This window comes from Podarcis vaucheri, assembly GCF_965113315.1.
Source record: "Podarcis vaucheri genome assembly, chromosome: 1".
Lineage (NCBI taxonomy): Eukaryota > Metazoa > Chordata > Lepidosauria > Squamata > Lacertidae > Podarcis > Podarcis vaucheri.
In genome coordinates this window covers 58882800-58896689 of record NC_138759.1, presented here as the reverse complement: position 1 = coordinate 58896689, position 13890 = coordinate 58882800, and the positions used below count along the sequence as shown (strand labels likewise).

Sequence of the window (13890 nt, the reverse complement as noted above, 5' to 3'; positions counted from 1 at the left end):
CAGCTGGTGAAGTGTCAAACAATGAGAAGCGCCCTGAAAACTCTACTCTAGTTCGACAGGTTCCTGAAGAATTCCCTTTATGGTGGCAGTCGGAGGAACACAAAGAAGTGCGCAACGCAACTTCCAGGAAGGGTAACGCCTTACAAATGTTCTAGTCAGTTTGACACCCCCCGCTCTTAAAAATGGTCGGGCAACAAACTCGTCTTCTCGATGAGAAGTTACTGCTAGTCTTCTTTTGCCTGCTGTGACTGAAACCAGCATTGCAGCCGCCTCCAGCACAGTGACTGTTATGCTTGAGCACTGGCAATATGAGAGGATTGCAGTCATGTGGTCGCCAGTGGCACATAGAACAGTGCACAAGTTGACCGCAGGTCCTCTTTTCTCCAACCACTTATACCATCGTGCGGAAGCACAAATCAGCATACTGTACTGCATGTAGCCACAGGAGAACTGCCAGTGGAAGTGCACAGCAATTACTATGCTGAAAGTGGTCATGTGGATTGACCTAGCAGCTTCATTGTTGTTACCTGGTTGTAGCACAATGCAGCAATTCCCTCTGGCCAAGAAGGTATTAAATGCCTCAGCTTCACATATGTGCCTGTGAAAAAGGTACGCCCATACTAAGCACACACATGCACCTTTCCTTGCAATGTGCAATATGGGAAGCCTTCTGCAGCACTGTGCTCAATTCAAATATTTCTAAATAATATGGATCATTTTGAAATTGTTTTAGATATATGCAATAATGGATAAAAGTTAGTTGTGAAAATAAGAATTAGGGTAAAATCTTTGCTGTGTAAATTAGCTTTATCAGGTATCTTCCCCATGTAACTGTAGAGGAGGAACTAGTTCCATAGTCTTGCACTGTACTCTCTTCCATTTGCTTTGCCATTATTTTCAATAATTATAATTTAGTCATGGCTTTCTCCTTTCCACTTCTCCTCTTTTAGGCACCAATTAAAACTTCATAGCTATATTTTTCTGAGAACTGTCACAAAAGCCCGTTGACATGAAATCATTATCTTGTCAAAACATTCACCGCTGTAATTGCCATTCATATTCTGAATCCAGAAAGGCATTGTTTTGGCTTTCTTCATTACTCTTAACAATTTTATTACACTGTGATACCTTAGCCTGGTATTATACTGTAGTATAATACCTAGATGGTATAACCTAGATGATTTTCACATTCACTGCATTTGCACATAATGATAAGCCATGGTTTAGGCACACAAACCATGCACAAAGTGAAAGAAGCTTCCGTGAGTCTTGGGCATACTTGTTTTCTGCTCTCCTTCCATGTGGCAGGGAGAAGGTTTCTGGAGCATTTAGTTCCAGTTTCAAAGAATCTTAACTGATAACATATGAACCAGAGATTGATGTAAACCAAACTCTGATCAGTTTCTGAACAAGCCAACTTCAAACCTTGAGTTATGAACCAGGCTTGTTTAAACAACCACAGCTTCTCTTAAACCACTGTCCCTAGTTCCTACATAATGGCAAGCCAGGTTTCTCAGAAAATGAAAATAAATATTCTCTCTGTGATCAGAAAGGGGCAGAAGGGGCACAAGCCTCATAGCAGCTCTTTCTTGCTCATGAATGTAGCATCAAACCATAGTGCAGCGTTATTAGACAGTTCTGGCGTTACCATGGACCAGAAAACAGTCATTATAACTGATCTTTCTGTAGCCTATAACAAACACACAAAGCCTTGTATTTACTTCTCCCTGTTTAAGGATTCTTGACCACATCAGCTTGACATTTCTCTTTAAACCAAATCAAAGTTGCAAACAAGAATTAAAAAATAGCAGCTTACTGTGGCCAATTAGCAATGGGAAACAAGAGAGACAGAAAATGGGCAAATGACTTTATGGGATCCAGTTCTCTTAGTGATCTTTTGAGGACAGTTTTGTGAGCAGTGCTTCTTGGCCTGGCACTTTGTCCTATTTTTCTCTTATGCAAGGTTTAAACAGAGGAAACGCTAAAATCAGAAAAAAATAATATAGTCAATAACAGGCAACCCTTTGCATACATACATACATACAGAAAGGTATCCTCGTTCTTACCCTTCCCTGAGCTCATGGAAGGGCTTTTGATCCAGTGGTTGAGAGGAGGAAACATTTCTGCTGATCTCTTCCACAGTGCCCCTGAAAAACAGCTCCAGAAACTTGGGGTACCTTCCAAAACACAGTATAAGCTATAGTGGGGATGGATTGCAGGACGAAGAGTGAATTGGGAAAAATCTTTTGCCCTCCCCGTCCATTAGCAAATGGCACCTGCTGAATTAAAAGCCTTCTGTTATCGTAAGTGCCCTGATTGGATTCCACCCATTGTAAGCACAAAAATACATACGGTAAAACTTTGGTGGGTGGGTGTGAGTAAGGGCTTTGGGATTCACAAAAATGGCTTGTAGATGCACCACAATTTAAATAAAGGGATTCAATACCCTCACTTAATTTTTCCTCAACTTTATTTTGCTTCCTTATTGGTTAATATTATATTTGGCTTTATTTTATCAATGCCCTGCTCTTCTTCTGTGCCCTAAGCTAACTTCTCTCTAGTGTATAAATAAACTCTTCTGATTTTGATAAATACTACAAGGTTTTCAATTCCTGTGAGAAGTCAATTCAAGAACTATAGGAACAGACCCCTCTTTCTTGAATTAAGCACCAAACGCCTAACTGTTAAGCCTCTTTCTCCCTTCCTCTTATTAATCTTATTGTTGGCAGGCAAGTTGTTTATTCAGGAAGGTGTTGATGGATAGTAGCTTAGCTGGGAAATGTTGGCTTAACAAATAAAAATATCATAACTCATTCCTCTGTTGTCTGAACAGCTGTCAGCCCTCATCACAACTCACATGAGAAAATGTCCACCAGTATTGATTTTAAGGAGGTGCATCATCCCATTGAAGGAACTTGGGGTAAAAAAATTAACTGCTAACAATCGTTTATAATTGTCTAGAATACAAACTTAATGGTAACATCAGAAGTAGTGTGTTGATTGTAGAAAACAGCCCCTAATTCTGTAAGGATTTTTCTATTCAATAAAGCCCCACGTAGTCAGAAATCTTTGGATCTGAATATACAGTTCAGACTGAATATACATGAATCTTCATTTGGACTGAATATGTATCCTCTATTGCTACATCTATGTATTGCTGAGATCCCCTGCTCTTTTAATAACCCCTCAAAGCATCCTAATATTGGGTTGCTTTGTCAATAACTTTATTTCTTCTTATCCATTGGTTGTTCTTAATGCCAGCTCCATTATTTGTGGTGGCAGTGGGATGCATAAACTGAAAATTCTCTTGTGCTGTCTCTTAACTTCTGTGTAACTGTCTCTTTTCTTATGGTAGCAAATTATACAGTAAGAATATAGCATTTCCACTGAGATTCTTGTCAAATCACCCATATTCAGAGCTCCAACTTTTCTCTAGTGGAATCCAAAGGATCTTGCAGTGCCTCCCAGGAGCATATCCTGATGTATTGAGTGCCTTGTAAATGCTCTCTCTTCTCTTTATTATATCACTCACAATGCCTTGTGATACAGTGATACAAGGCAACTGTAACCAACTCAACCATCTTCTTGCCATGCACTGGATCACAGACACTCTTATTGATTTAATGCACATTGTACATTGTTGCACCACCACCACTGTTTGGTTTATTTCCACCCAATAAATCTATTACACATTATTAATCTCTTACTCATTATTCATCTCTAATGAGGAGCTCTGAAAACACTACCACAAATAAGAAAGATACTTACTTTGGTGATTGGGAAATGGATAATGATATTAAAAGCTTATCGTAGGTTTACATAATCAAATCACTAGATAAGAGTTCTGAAGAACATCGTGATGTTTTTGATGATGATGATGGTGGCGATGATGATGATGGTGGCGATGATGATGATCATTATGGAGAAGGGTCTGGGCACTTAAATCCTGAAACCGTTCTTGAATGGAACAGCAGTGGTGATAACGAACCTCGGCCATCAAAAACCAGTAAGCATTAATTCCTGTAATGAATGCACTGCACTATAATGAAAGTCATTAGATGTGTCTCAGTAAACCATGGGATTTGGATGTAAGGAATAGTTTGCGCCATACATAATTCAGAAATACCACAACATCGAATCCAAAATTAATTTATAATGCAATTCTGGATATAATGCAAGATTACTGCTTAATAATAGACAACACAAAGCAAAGAAGGTTTAATTGAGTACCATGAATTATTTTACTCTGCCATTATTTCTATGCATATCCTAAACTGGGAGCAGGACTTCGTGTTTGCATATGATAATGGTACAGTCCTATTGGCTTAGTCTGGAAATGCAAACTTGGGTGCATACTTATAAAATTAAAGTCTCATTTTGTGTTTTATGCTTGAGCTTCATTTAGCTCTGACTTGCCTTACCTCTTCGCACTGGTATCTGTTAGGCATTTGTCCTAGGAATGCATATTATGAAACAACGCTTTACTTGGTAAACATCCTTAAACTAGTTTGGTTTCTTTTGCATTGGATTATCTCTATGATGGGGACATTGCAAAGTGTGCTGGTGCCTTCAGTTGTATTTGGGAAAGTACTATTCCTATCAGTACACTTAATCTCTAGGCTCTGACTTTTATCATTCATGTTATTTGTGCACAGGTGGTCTATGAGGTCAAATTTATTTTGCTATGGTGAGATGGTGGTTATATTGTGGTGGTGGTAAAAGCTATTCTTTGGGTTTAGCAACAAGCATCAAGTTATATGTTAAACTAACATATGTTGTGCATATCTTCCTGGATTATTCTTTCTCTAATTGTGGAAAATACAATTTAGTGAAATCAGTCAAGCGGCTTGTAGTCATTTGTTTCTATCAGAAGTGTAGTGGGTCTCATTGCATTGTCTGAATCATGCATTTTGCTATAGTTCTTCCATAGTGAAGCAAAGCAAATCGTAAGTCAAAGAGTGCATTTCAAAGGAAAAAATTCTGTGGATCAAAACTTTATTTTACTGTTTTCCAACATAATTTCATACAGTAGTTGGAGGCATATATTTTTGTGCCTTTAGCAACAGCCTTACTTGCTTGCTTGCTTACTACTTTAATAAAGCCATTGTTATCCCACACTTTACACACTTTCCATTGCATTTAAGGCTGATTTTTAGGAGAAGCAGATTTGTTGCACAAGGGTGCCAAACCTGCTTTAATTGTATAACCTGAGTTTTCTGGTACATGACTGAGCAGCACCCAGGAGTAACGACAGTGTAGAAGTACCCTTACTTTTCTGTATCAAGTTGCTGTTCAAAGCACAGAACCAATCCCAGTTTTTGTTTTAATGACAACCTTTGGTTATAAGTGGAAAGGTTAGGATGCATAGCACTTGATGGTAACAGAAGGGTTGAGTTTGGATTTTTGTAATGATCTCTGAAACTCATCAGTGGTCATGATTGCAATTTTCTTCAGCAGTAGTACAAAACTAGTGGCACTATTGTGCGATTGCCCACCTGAACTTAAAATAAATGCACTCTGCCACTCTGATGAAAAGTAAAATGTTAAGTTTCCAAAATTCTATTTTTCCAAGACATTTGAGGGCTATGATCCTGACATTTGCCCATTGATGTGGGTTTTCCAGAAGTGCTTGCATCAGAAAATTTTCTGATGACCTACATGGTTATCTAACCTAGCATATTTCTTTTACTTGTGTTTTAGTAAATAGAACAAAACCTTTGAAACATCCAAACTTTTCCGATATTACATTAGCAATTGGCAGCCATTCATTGCCAGTTAGGGAACAGAAACTAGAAAAATTTTCATTTGGGAAAATTTTCTGTCCCATATCATGGGTTTTGCTTGCAGATCTACTACTTTTGTAGCAATTTTCAGCCAGAGTGAATATTTACAATCTAAAGAGGACACACTCCTGATTCATGGTTGTTTATTTATTCAGTATTTGATGGCATTCAATGGACATGTGTGAACTGTCCACTGTAAAGTATTGCATTTGATTTCAAATTGTTGTGCCTGCGATGGTGAATTTCAGAGGGTTCTCTCACCCATGTAAGTTTCCACTTGATGCTAAAGACGAAATGGCATGGATATGTGAGCTGTGCATTAAAAATACCTGAACTTATGTTATACCCATGTGTTATACCCAAGAAATAATACCAATGTTAATTGGTTGGTGGTAGTGTGGAATATAGTCAAATAAATATAAATTCAACTATTGTCACAACAGCTGTGGTCTCCACCAAAGATGTCAAGCATGATGACTCGGCCCATGATTCATTTCTGCATGGTGTACACTCTGAAAAAGACAGTGAAGTCAGATATTCAACAAATGGCACAAGGGAGGATGTGCTACCCCGAATTGTTCCTCTAGGTGATGATGAACATTATTCAACAGCTACTGGTATGACTACTAAAGCATGATCTTGACGATACCTCTTTCATGTCAGCATCAACTCTCACAGTATCAAAGTCTAGAAGTTAGTTAATAATTAGAATCATGGTGCAGTGCTATATCTGCTACTACATCTGCAGATAATATGCTGTGATTACTTTAAAAAAAGAAAGCAGAGTCACACATTTGAAGGCATTTCCCCCCAGATGTGTTCTGTTAAATCTTAACAAAACCATGAAACCCAAGGCTCACGTGTTATTTGGCTTTGGCTAAGCAAGAGTGAGTCACAAATCCCAAATCTGAATTTATTTTAGACTCCAAAGTTCCCTGAAATTTGCAGAAGTTCCAAACCAACATGTCATCCCTGTCTAACCATATCTTAAAGCAGCATTTTTTAAAGTGCGGTCATATGTAACCACGTTGGCCTCAATTCAGTGCTACACAAAGGGAGCTTGGCAGTGCTAAAGTACACATAGATCAGACACGCAGCCAGTAAAAGTCAGCATAGAAACATGATGAGATTGGCCCATACCAAATCAAGTTGCCGCTGTGTTTTTCAAGTAGCCAATGCTTGTAGACTTCACAAAATTGGCTCAAATCAGTTCCTTGTTTAGAAAGTTGTGAGCTAACATGAGCTCATTTTGTGATGCTTCACTTTGTTTTAAAGAAAGAACTATATAAACTGCTATTCAAACACATGAAAACAGAGATCTTTTGAACCCAAGAGCATAGATTTGCCAACATTAGAGGACGATTGCAATATTAGGGAATGAAAGATGAACAAATGGAATTTATACAAACACATACACAACTTGCATTGCAATTTTGGTTTGGTTTATTATGGAAATGTATTAGCATTTTCTCTTGCAGATGGGGTCGACCTTGCTTTCTTATTCCAAAGGGCTTTCTGTGGGCTTGGTGTTATTTCTCAAAATCTAAAGCATGTTCTCTTGGGCTCATCTCAGGCAGTCATCATAATGTTCAACACATTATGCTTCCTGCTGAATGCTGGGAAAAGGTTTGACTCTGAAGGAAAAATCTGGTGGTGTGGTGGTGGTACCTCAAGATGCTTCTGACAGTTTCCTTGGATTTAAACAGCAGCACCTTTAGAACTGTATAAGGCTATGCTGAAATGGTTGAACTACATCTGGCTCAGAATGCCGGCCAAAATATTTTTTTCAAGTTGAATGTGTGAACCAACATTATCTATCTGCAGCATTTGGCCTTAGAGCCTGGAACAAATGTCTAAACATATTCCAAAAAGTACAATTTCAATGAAAAAGGAAGAAGAAAAAGAAGACAAGAAAGAGAAAGTTTATGGACTTAAGATGGTGCTGTGATTTTAGTTGTACAAAGCCTTGGCATCTATCAAAGACGTTTGATAGATCAGTTAAAGGTGCAAGCTGTTGTCACATCTTTTCTGCCTATAATACTGTTACACGCCTTTCCGCTATTCCTACTGGTCTCTGGGGCACTGTCTGGAAAATCAGCAACTTCTGATAATCGAGGTGATGACACTGGGTGGCTGTGAATTCAACAATACTTTCCCAAAAAAACTATCTACTTTCCTCCTCCTCTTGCTTATGCACATAATTGAAAAAGCAAGCCATGTCTAGTTTAACAAGATAAAGTGAACAATCTGGATGGTTGTTCAGCAAGCATAACACTGCAACTGATTCAAAACATCATCATAACAGCTGGGTCCTCCAGTGATGATTTCTTCAAGCAGGAAGACTCAACTCAGACTCCACTAGATGGTGCTCTCTCTGGATTAGAAACTGAAGACACATTACCTACAACCACAGCTTCAGACGTATTGCATCCTGTGCTTGTTCCATCAAGTGAAAGAGAAAGAACTCTGGAGGAAGAATCTTCCCACCATACAGGTATCAGAACCAATAGTGAACTGTAGAATTAGATGTTCATTTGGATTGTTTGCTTTCATTTCCTGATCCAGGTTTCTGGAGAAATGGTGTTTAACCATACTTAAAATTAGAACTTTTAGTCAAGGGGTTGGTGGGCGTTGTGAGTTTCCTTTAGTTATTCTTCCATATATTAGAGGTGTGAGTTCCAAATTGTTGAGAGTTTTGCTCTTCGCAGTCATTTTTCTCCCATTATTTTTAGTTACATTTTAAATAGATAGGTACAATCTTTTATCAGTGTCAAAAGTACCCCAGATATGTAATACCGATAAAATTTATGTTTATACCATTTGCTAGTAAACCTATATAAATATCTAAAAGTAGACTGTACTGGGCTTGATGGGCCAGTGGTTTGTCCGAATATTAAGGATGTGCCGTGTGTGAGAACACAGAGGTATAAATCAAGACCACTTTGCTGTTTGGTTATTCTGAAGTTATCTGTGTTTTATCCCTGTTGTGGCAATGCAGCAGCTTGAGCTGTATTGGTTGCCAGACTTATTGCTACAGTATGCAAATTGAAGAATCTGGGTTTAAGCTGATGTAAGCCTACTGAACTCAGTGGAAGTAGCTGATTCTGTAAGAAGACTGAATTTTCATCCAAGCATTTTGGCCGAATTGGTTTGTGCATTAGTCATTCTATCCATTTCCACACAGAAAGAAAAATTATACAAAATGATAAAATTATACCTCTTCTTGCACTAACTAGTGATTAGCATGCCATCTCAAACACAGGAAGCTGCCTTATAGTGAGTCACGCCACTGGTCCATCTAGCTCAAGATGGACAGTCTACAACGATTAGCAGCAGCTGTGCCAGGTTTCGGACAGAGTCTTTCCGAGTCCTATGTGGAGATGCTAGAGATGGAACCCTTCTGCATTCATAGCAGGTTCTCTGCCACTGAGTCAAGCTTCTTCCCCATGGAAGGTTTGAACTATACTGATTCAAATAACCACCTCAGTACAGTGACTCCTTCTTGAGGTGAGAATTCTGACAGGCAGAATGGGCTTACCTATGAACTTCTGTTGAGGTAGCTATTCTACATGCATAAATAAGGTTTCCATCCTATGGCGAAACAATTGGGGAAGCCTGTTTCCATTGGAGTTCACGCACAGAGCTTTCTGAGTCTCTCACTATCTACTAAACACACGGAAATCCAAAATACTGAGTTACTGATTCCTGCATTATTTATCATTGCTACAATAGTTTTAGTCTTCAATGAAAGTGCTGAACGTGAAGAATCACATCAAGATCAGTTATCCACAGTGGGCAAAGCTGGGCGGAGAAGTGGTTCTGCCACAAACAGAACGATCCTTGGTGTCCTAGAAACACTTATTCCTCAAAGTGAGAAGCTTCATGACAATGAATCTTCTCAGACAGGTACTGCTTGCAGGATGTTAATGTAATCTTCCTATGTTCAGTTCTATTTCTCTTTTATGTCAGCGAATAGGAAGGCTTTTATGTCTCAGTGAGAAGTCCAGCCTTTATTAGAACTGTGGTCTGATGCTTCTCCATTTGGGGTGAAACATGGCTTCAAAAACGGAAGCAATTTTTATTGTGGTAATTGCACAGGAGGAAAGCAGCAGCCCCTCCTATGTCACGGTTATGATCCAGTTCACCTGCCCCTTACACGGCAGCTACATTCACAGACCTGCATCTCACATATATTTAGGCCTTCTTACTACCCTTTAAAGTGAATTCCTAGTATTCCAATATTAGGGCACTAAGATAATCATGGCAGTCTGACAAAACTTTCCATTAATAATGGATTGTTAGCATTCCCAATAATGGATGGCATTACCGCCAGTCCATTGAGGCCCAACCTCCAAATGGCGCCATCCCTTCTGCAGGATCCTACGCACATTTCTCTGTCCTGCTACCTCAGTCAGTGTTAAAGAATGGTGGACCCATGTTCTTTTGCATCAGTGGCACCTAAGTTTTAAAAAGAGGTAGCTTTGAGAAGAGCCACTATTCCATTCAAACAGATAAGTCACATTTCATCATCTGAGTAGGGCTTCATATCATATTAGTTTTATTTCATCTTGACATCACCACCCCAATATAATTCAATCTCTGACACCAAGAATATTAGTGTCAGAGTGCTTTACACACAATTATTTTGCTTGGGCCTCTGTTCTGTAGATGCAGCCCATTACTGTTGTTTTAGCGTTTCTTCAAGTAGAAAATACTCCACATTTACTGTAGATAACCAAAATTATCTACAGTATTTACTAATTTGTATTTCTGTTGCCTGCTTTGCCGTCACAACATTGAAAGAACAAATTTGTTTTTACAAATTGTGCCATAAACAGCATGTGTCTATGAGGAAGTCAAAATACCTCCTTTGCAAGCTTATTTCTTTTCTTTTTTTTAGAAACCAAGCTGTCTGCAAATAAGAAATGAACAAAATATGTTGTCTTCATATCATTTAACTAAAACCAAAATCATTTTATAGCTGTGGAATACAAAATGCTTGCTTCACATGTACATAATAATGGCTAGATAAGATATTGTTTCAAAGGATTTAACTAAAATGAATTAACTGAAATATGAACTGGTTATTTTTTTTATTGAAAAGTGCTTATACTAAAAGTGTAATAGAGAATCTTGACTTAGTGACAGATAAACAGACCCCTAAAAGGCACCCTTTTTTCTTGCGTGCCACCAGTGTAGTTGGATTCATATTGAACTGCAAAATGCATGTACAATAGACAGTGGTTCTGCATATATTAAATTTAACAAATACTTCACCACAAAAGCAGATAATGGGATGAAAGTTGAAGAATCCACTCAAGGCCCACCAACTCATGGCATATATCCTGAATGGTCCAATGAAGAAAGATACCCCACAAACTCATCCAGCAAAGAGACACTACCTGAAATTATTCATCCAAGTGAAAATGAGCAAAAAAATGAATCCATTTATACAGGTATATCTCAGAAAAGTTCTATTCAGCCCCAATCATTATTATTTCCTACGAAGGGTGTAATCCTGACTCCTATGAAGTCAGCATGAATCAGGATTGCAGCCTTAACTACTGATACATCCTAAGAAAATTATTTCATCTACATAACATGGGCCTGATAGTGAAAATGTGGTATTGATTCAGTCATCATTGTAGCAGTTGTGGTCTCCACGGGTAAGATTAACTGTGAAGACTGATAATCGTGGTATATAGATTAATGAGATCCATCTTGGTGGGAGCAATGAAAATTGATATCCTACAAAAACATCTAAAAATGGAATTATGCCTGGTCTCATTTCAAGTGTAAACAAGCATGAAGAGGATTTGGAAATATCTCATTCGGGTACTAGGAAGAAAAAGAAAATTCGGCATTGTTAAACTTTTCTACACTTTTTAAATTCATTTAATAAATGTATAGTCACTTTTCAAAACAACAACGACAAAACTTCCACAAGATGACTGACAAATATGTAAACTCAAGATCAAACAATAAATTTAAAAACAATTTAGAAAACCCCAAATCCACAAGAAAATAGTAGCAAGCTTGCATAGCACATCAGTAAATTTCTAAGCAAAACAGAAATGTTTTTGAAGTCTTATTGGGTTGAAGTCCTCTTAAAGATGAAGCCATGTATACTTCTTTGGGAAAATAATTTGAGAAATGTGGCATGTTAGATTGGAAGTTATTGTTTCCCGAGATGGAATTTATTACTTTGACAATGCATATGGAGTTCAGTCTTAACCTAATAATTAATACTGCTTAAGCCTTAACCTAATATTTTAATTGACTTCACCTAAAATTCTGATAGTGCCCGTAAAGCTAGATAAGATGGGCATCAAATAATTATGAGGAGGAAACTGCTAACATAGGGTATTGTCTAACTAAATCAAGAGCTGATCCACTGAAATGAATGGATTCATGTTATCCCAGTCCACTGATTTTAATGGGTCTATTCTTTATCAGGCTACCATTCGCTACCATTTGTTGTCTTTAAAACAGATTCAGACATTATTATAGCAGCTGTTGGAATGAACTACAAAGATTCCTCTCATGATTCACACATGTAGGCTAGTTTATATCCTCTTGGGCAGTGAAGGCAAATTTATTGCAGCTAGAGAGAAAAAACATGAAAAGGTTTTTTTTAAAAAAACACCACCTATTCTTGCCTTTTCTTTTTTTAGACTGGGTTACTTTAGTCTTCCATTGAGGTTGATGACCAAAGGCCTATGTTGACTTGATCTGGACAAGTATTTATAAATACTCCAGAGTCCGGCAAAATGAGTCCTATGGCAGAAAGATTTGCTTTCCCAGACAAGAGGCTTCAAAAGATTCATGAAGCAGAGATGGTTGTATATGATCTTGGCTGGGACAGTGACATTAAATACCTTGCAAATGCATCTAAATTTAATTAGCCACTTAGAATCATTTCTCAGAATAAAAAGTGAGTAAAAAGGAAATGCCACATACAGGTACAGACAGTGATTCATTATCATTAAATCTTTTAGCTAAATTAGAAATAATAATAATAATAATAATAATAATAATAATAATAATAATAATAATAATAATAAACCCCCATCTGGTTGTGTTTCCCCAGCCACTCTGGGCAGCTTCCAACAAAAGATTAAAAATACATTAAAACATCAGTCATTAAAAACGTCCCTAAAGAGCGCTGCCTTCTGATGCCTTCTAAACGTCAGATAGTTGTTTATTCTTTGACATCTGGTGGGAGGGCATTCCACAGGGCGCGTGCCACTACTGAGAAGGCCTTCTGCCTGGTTCCCTGTAACTTTGCTACTCGCAGTGAGGGAACCGCCAGAAGGCCCTCGGCGCTGGACCTCAGTGTCCGGGCAGAACGATGGGGGTGGAGACGCTCATTCAGGTATACTGCCCCTGTTTTCTGTGTAGATTTTATAGCCATAGAATACGTTTTGGATAGAGCTATAGTTCTGTCTCATCTAAAAGGGCTATTGTGGTTACTGATTTCCACTTTCCATGCTGGGGTTAAGTAGAATTGCACTTAGTGAAGCGCATGTGAAAGCAGAGAATTCAAAACTGACCCAGCCATCTTTGTAACAGCAGTAGACTCCAGTGATAGCACTGACTATGAAGATTCCGGTCGGGATACAATGTTGCACAGTGAGCACTCTGGACAGGATAATGAAGAAAAACATCTCACAAACACATCTGGAAATCATTTGCTGCCTGGAATTCTTCATGCAGCTGAAAGTGAGCATGAAAATGAACGTTCAGACACAGGTATTGACTGGAAAAATAGTAAAAACATTTTACTTCTTTTTTCAGTAATCTCTCTAGATAAATTAGAAGCTATCTCAAACTATGTAAAGATGTAATCCTGACTCCATTTAAATAAATGGACTTTCACTAAACACAGGAAGCATGGTGTGATGAAAAAGTATGCAAAATTTGTTTGCTGCTTGATATTATCTCCTGCCTGAAATAACTCTTCCAAGTTGAAGCAGTCTTGAAATGGAAACATCTCCTTGGGTGTCTTCCAAGTACAGGAATTCTAATGGCTTTTAATTCTTCTGGTGTTGGATGAAAGGTACTTGAACTGTAAATCATAGTAGGTAAATGCCATCAGACTAAACGT

The 13890-nt window shown here is 38.1% G+C and overlaps 1 protein-coding gene across 17 annotated transcripts in view; it reads left to right on the top strand.

Annotated features, from left to right (window-relative positions):
- Positions 1 to 13890, top strand: part of CD44 (CD44 molecule (IN blood group)) — a 69422-nt gene that overhangs the window by 44644 nt on the left and 10888 nt on the right. For 6 of the 17 annotated variants that reach the window (XM_082224083.1, XM_082224088.1, XM_082224076.1 and 3 more), the window contains exons 8-15: positions 4 to 132; positions 2834 to 2920; positions 3836 to 4006; positions 6227 to 6400; positions 8089 to 8277; positions 9516 to 9689; positions 11069 to 11239; positions 13356 to 13535. In XM_082224083.1, the coding sequence (XP_082080209.1) occupies positions 4 to 132; positions 2834 to 2920; positions 3836 to 4006; positions 6227 to 6400; positions 8089 to 8277; positions 9516 to 9689; positions 11069 to 11239; positions 13356 to 13535 (1275 nt within the window). The remainder of the gene's footprint in view (positions 1 to 3; positions 133 to 2833; positions 2921 to 3835; positions 4007 to 6226; positions 6401 to 8088; positions 8278 to 9515; positions 9690 to 11068; positions 11240 to 13355; positions 13536 to 13890) is intronic. The other 11 variants (XM_082224080.1, XM_082224079.1, XM_082224085.1 and 8 more) reach the window with 10 other exon arrangements.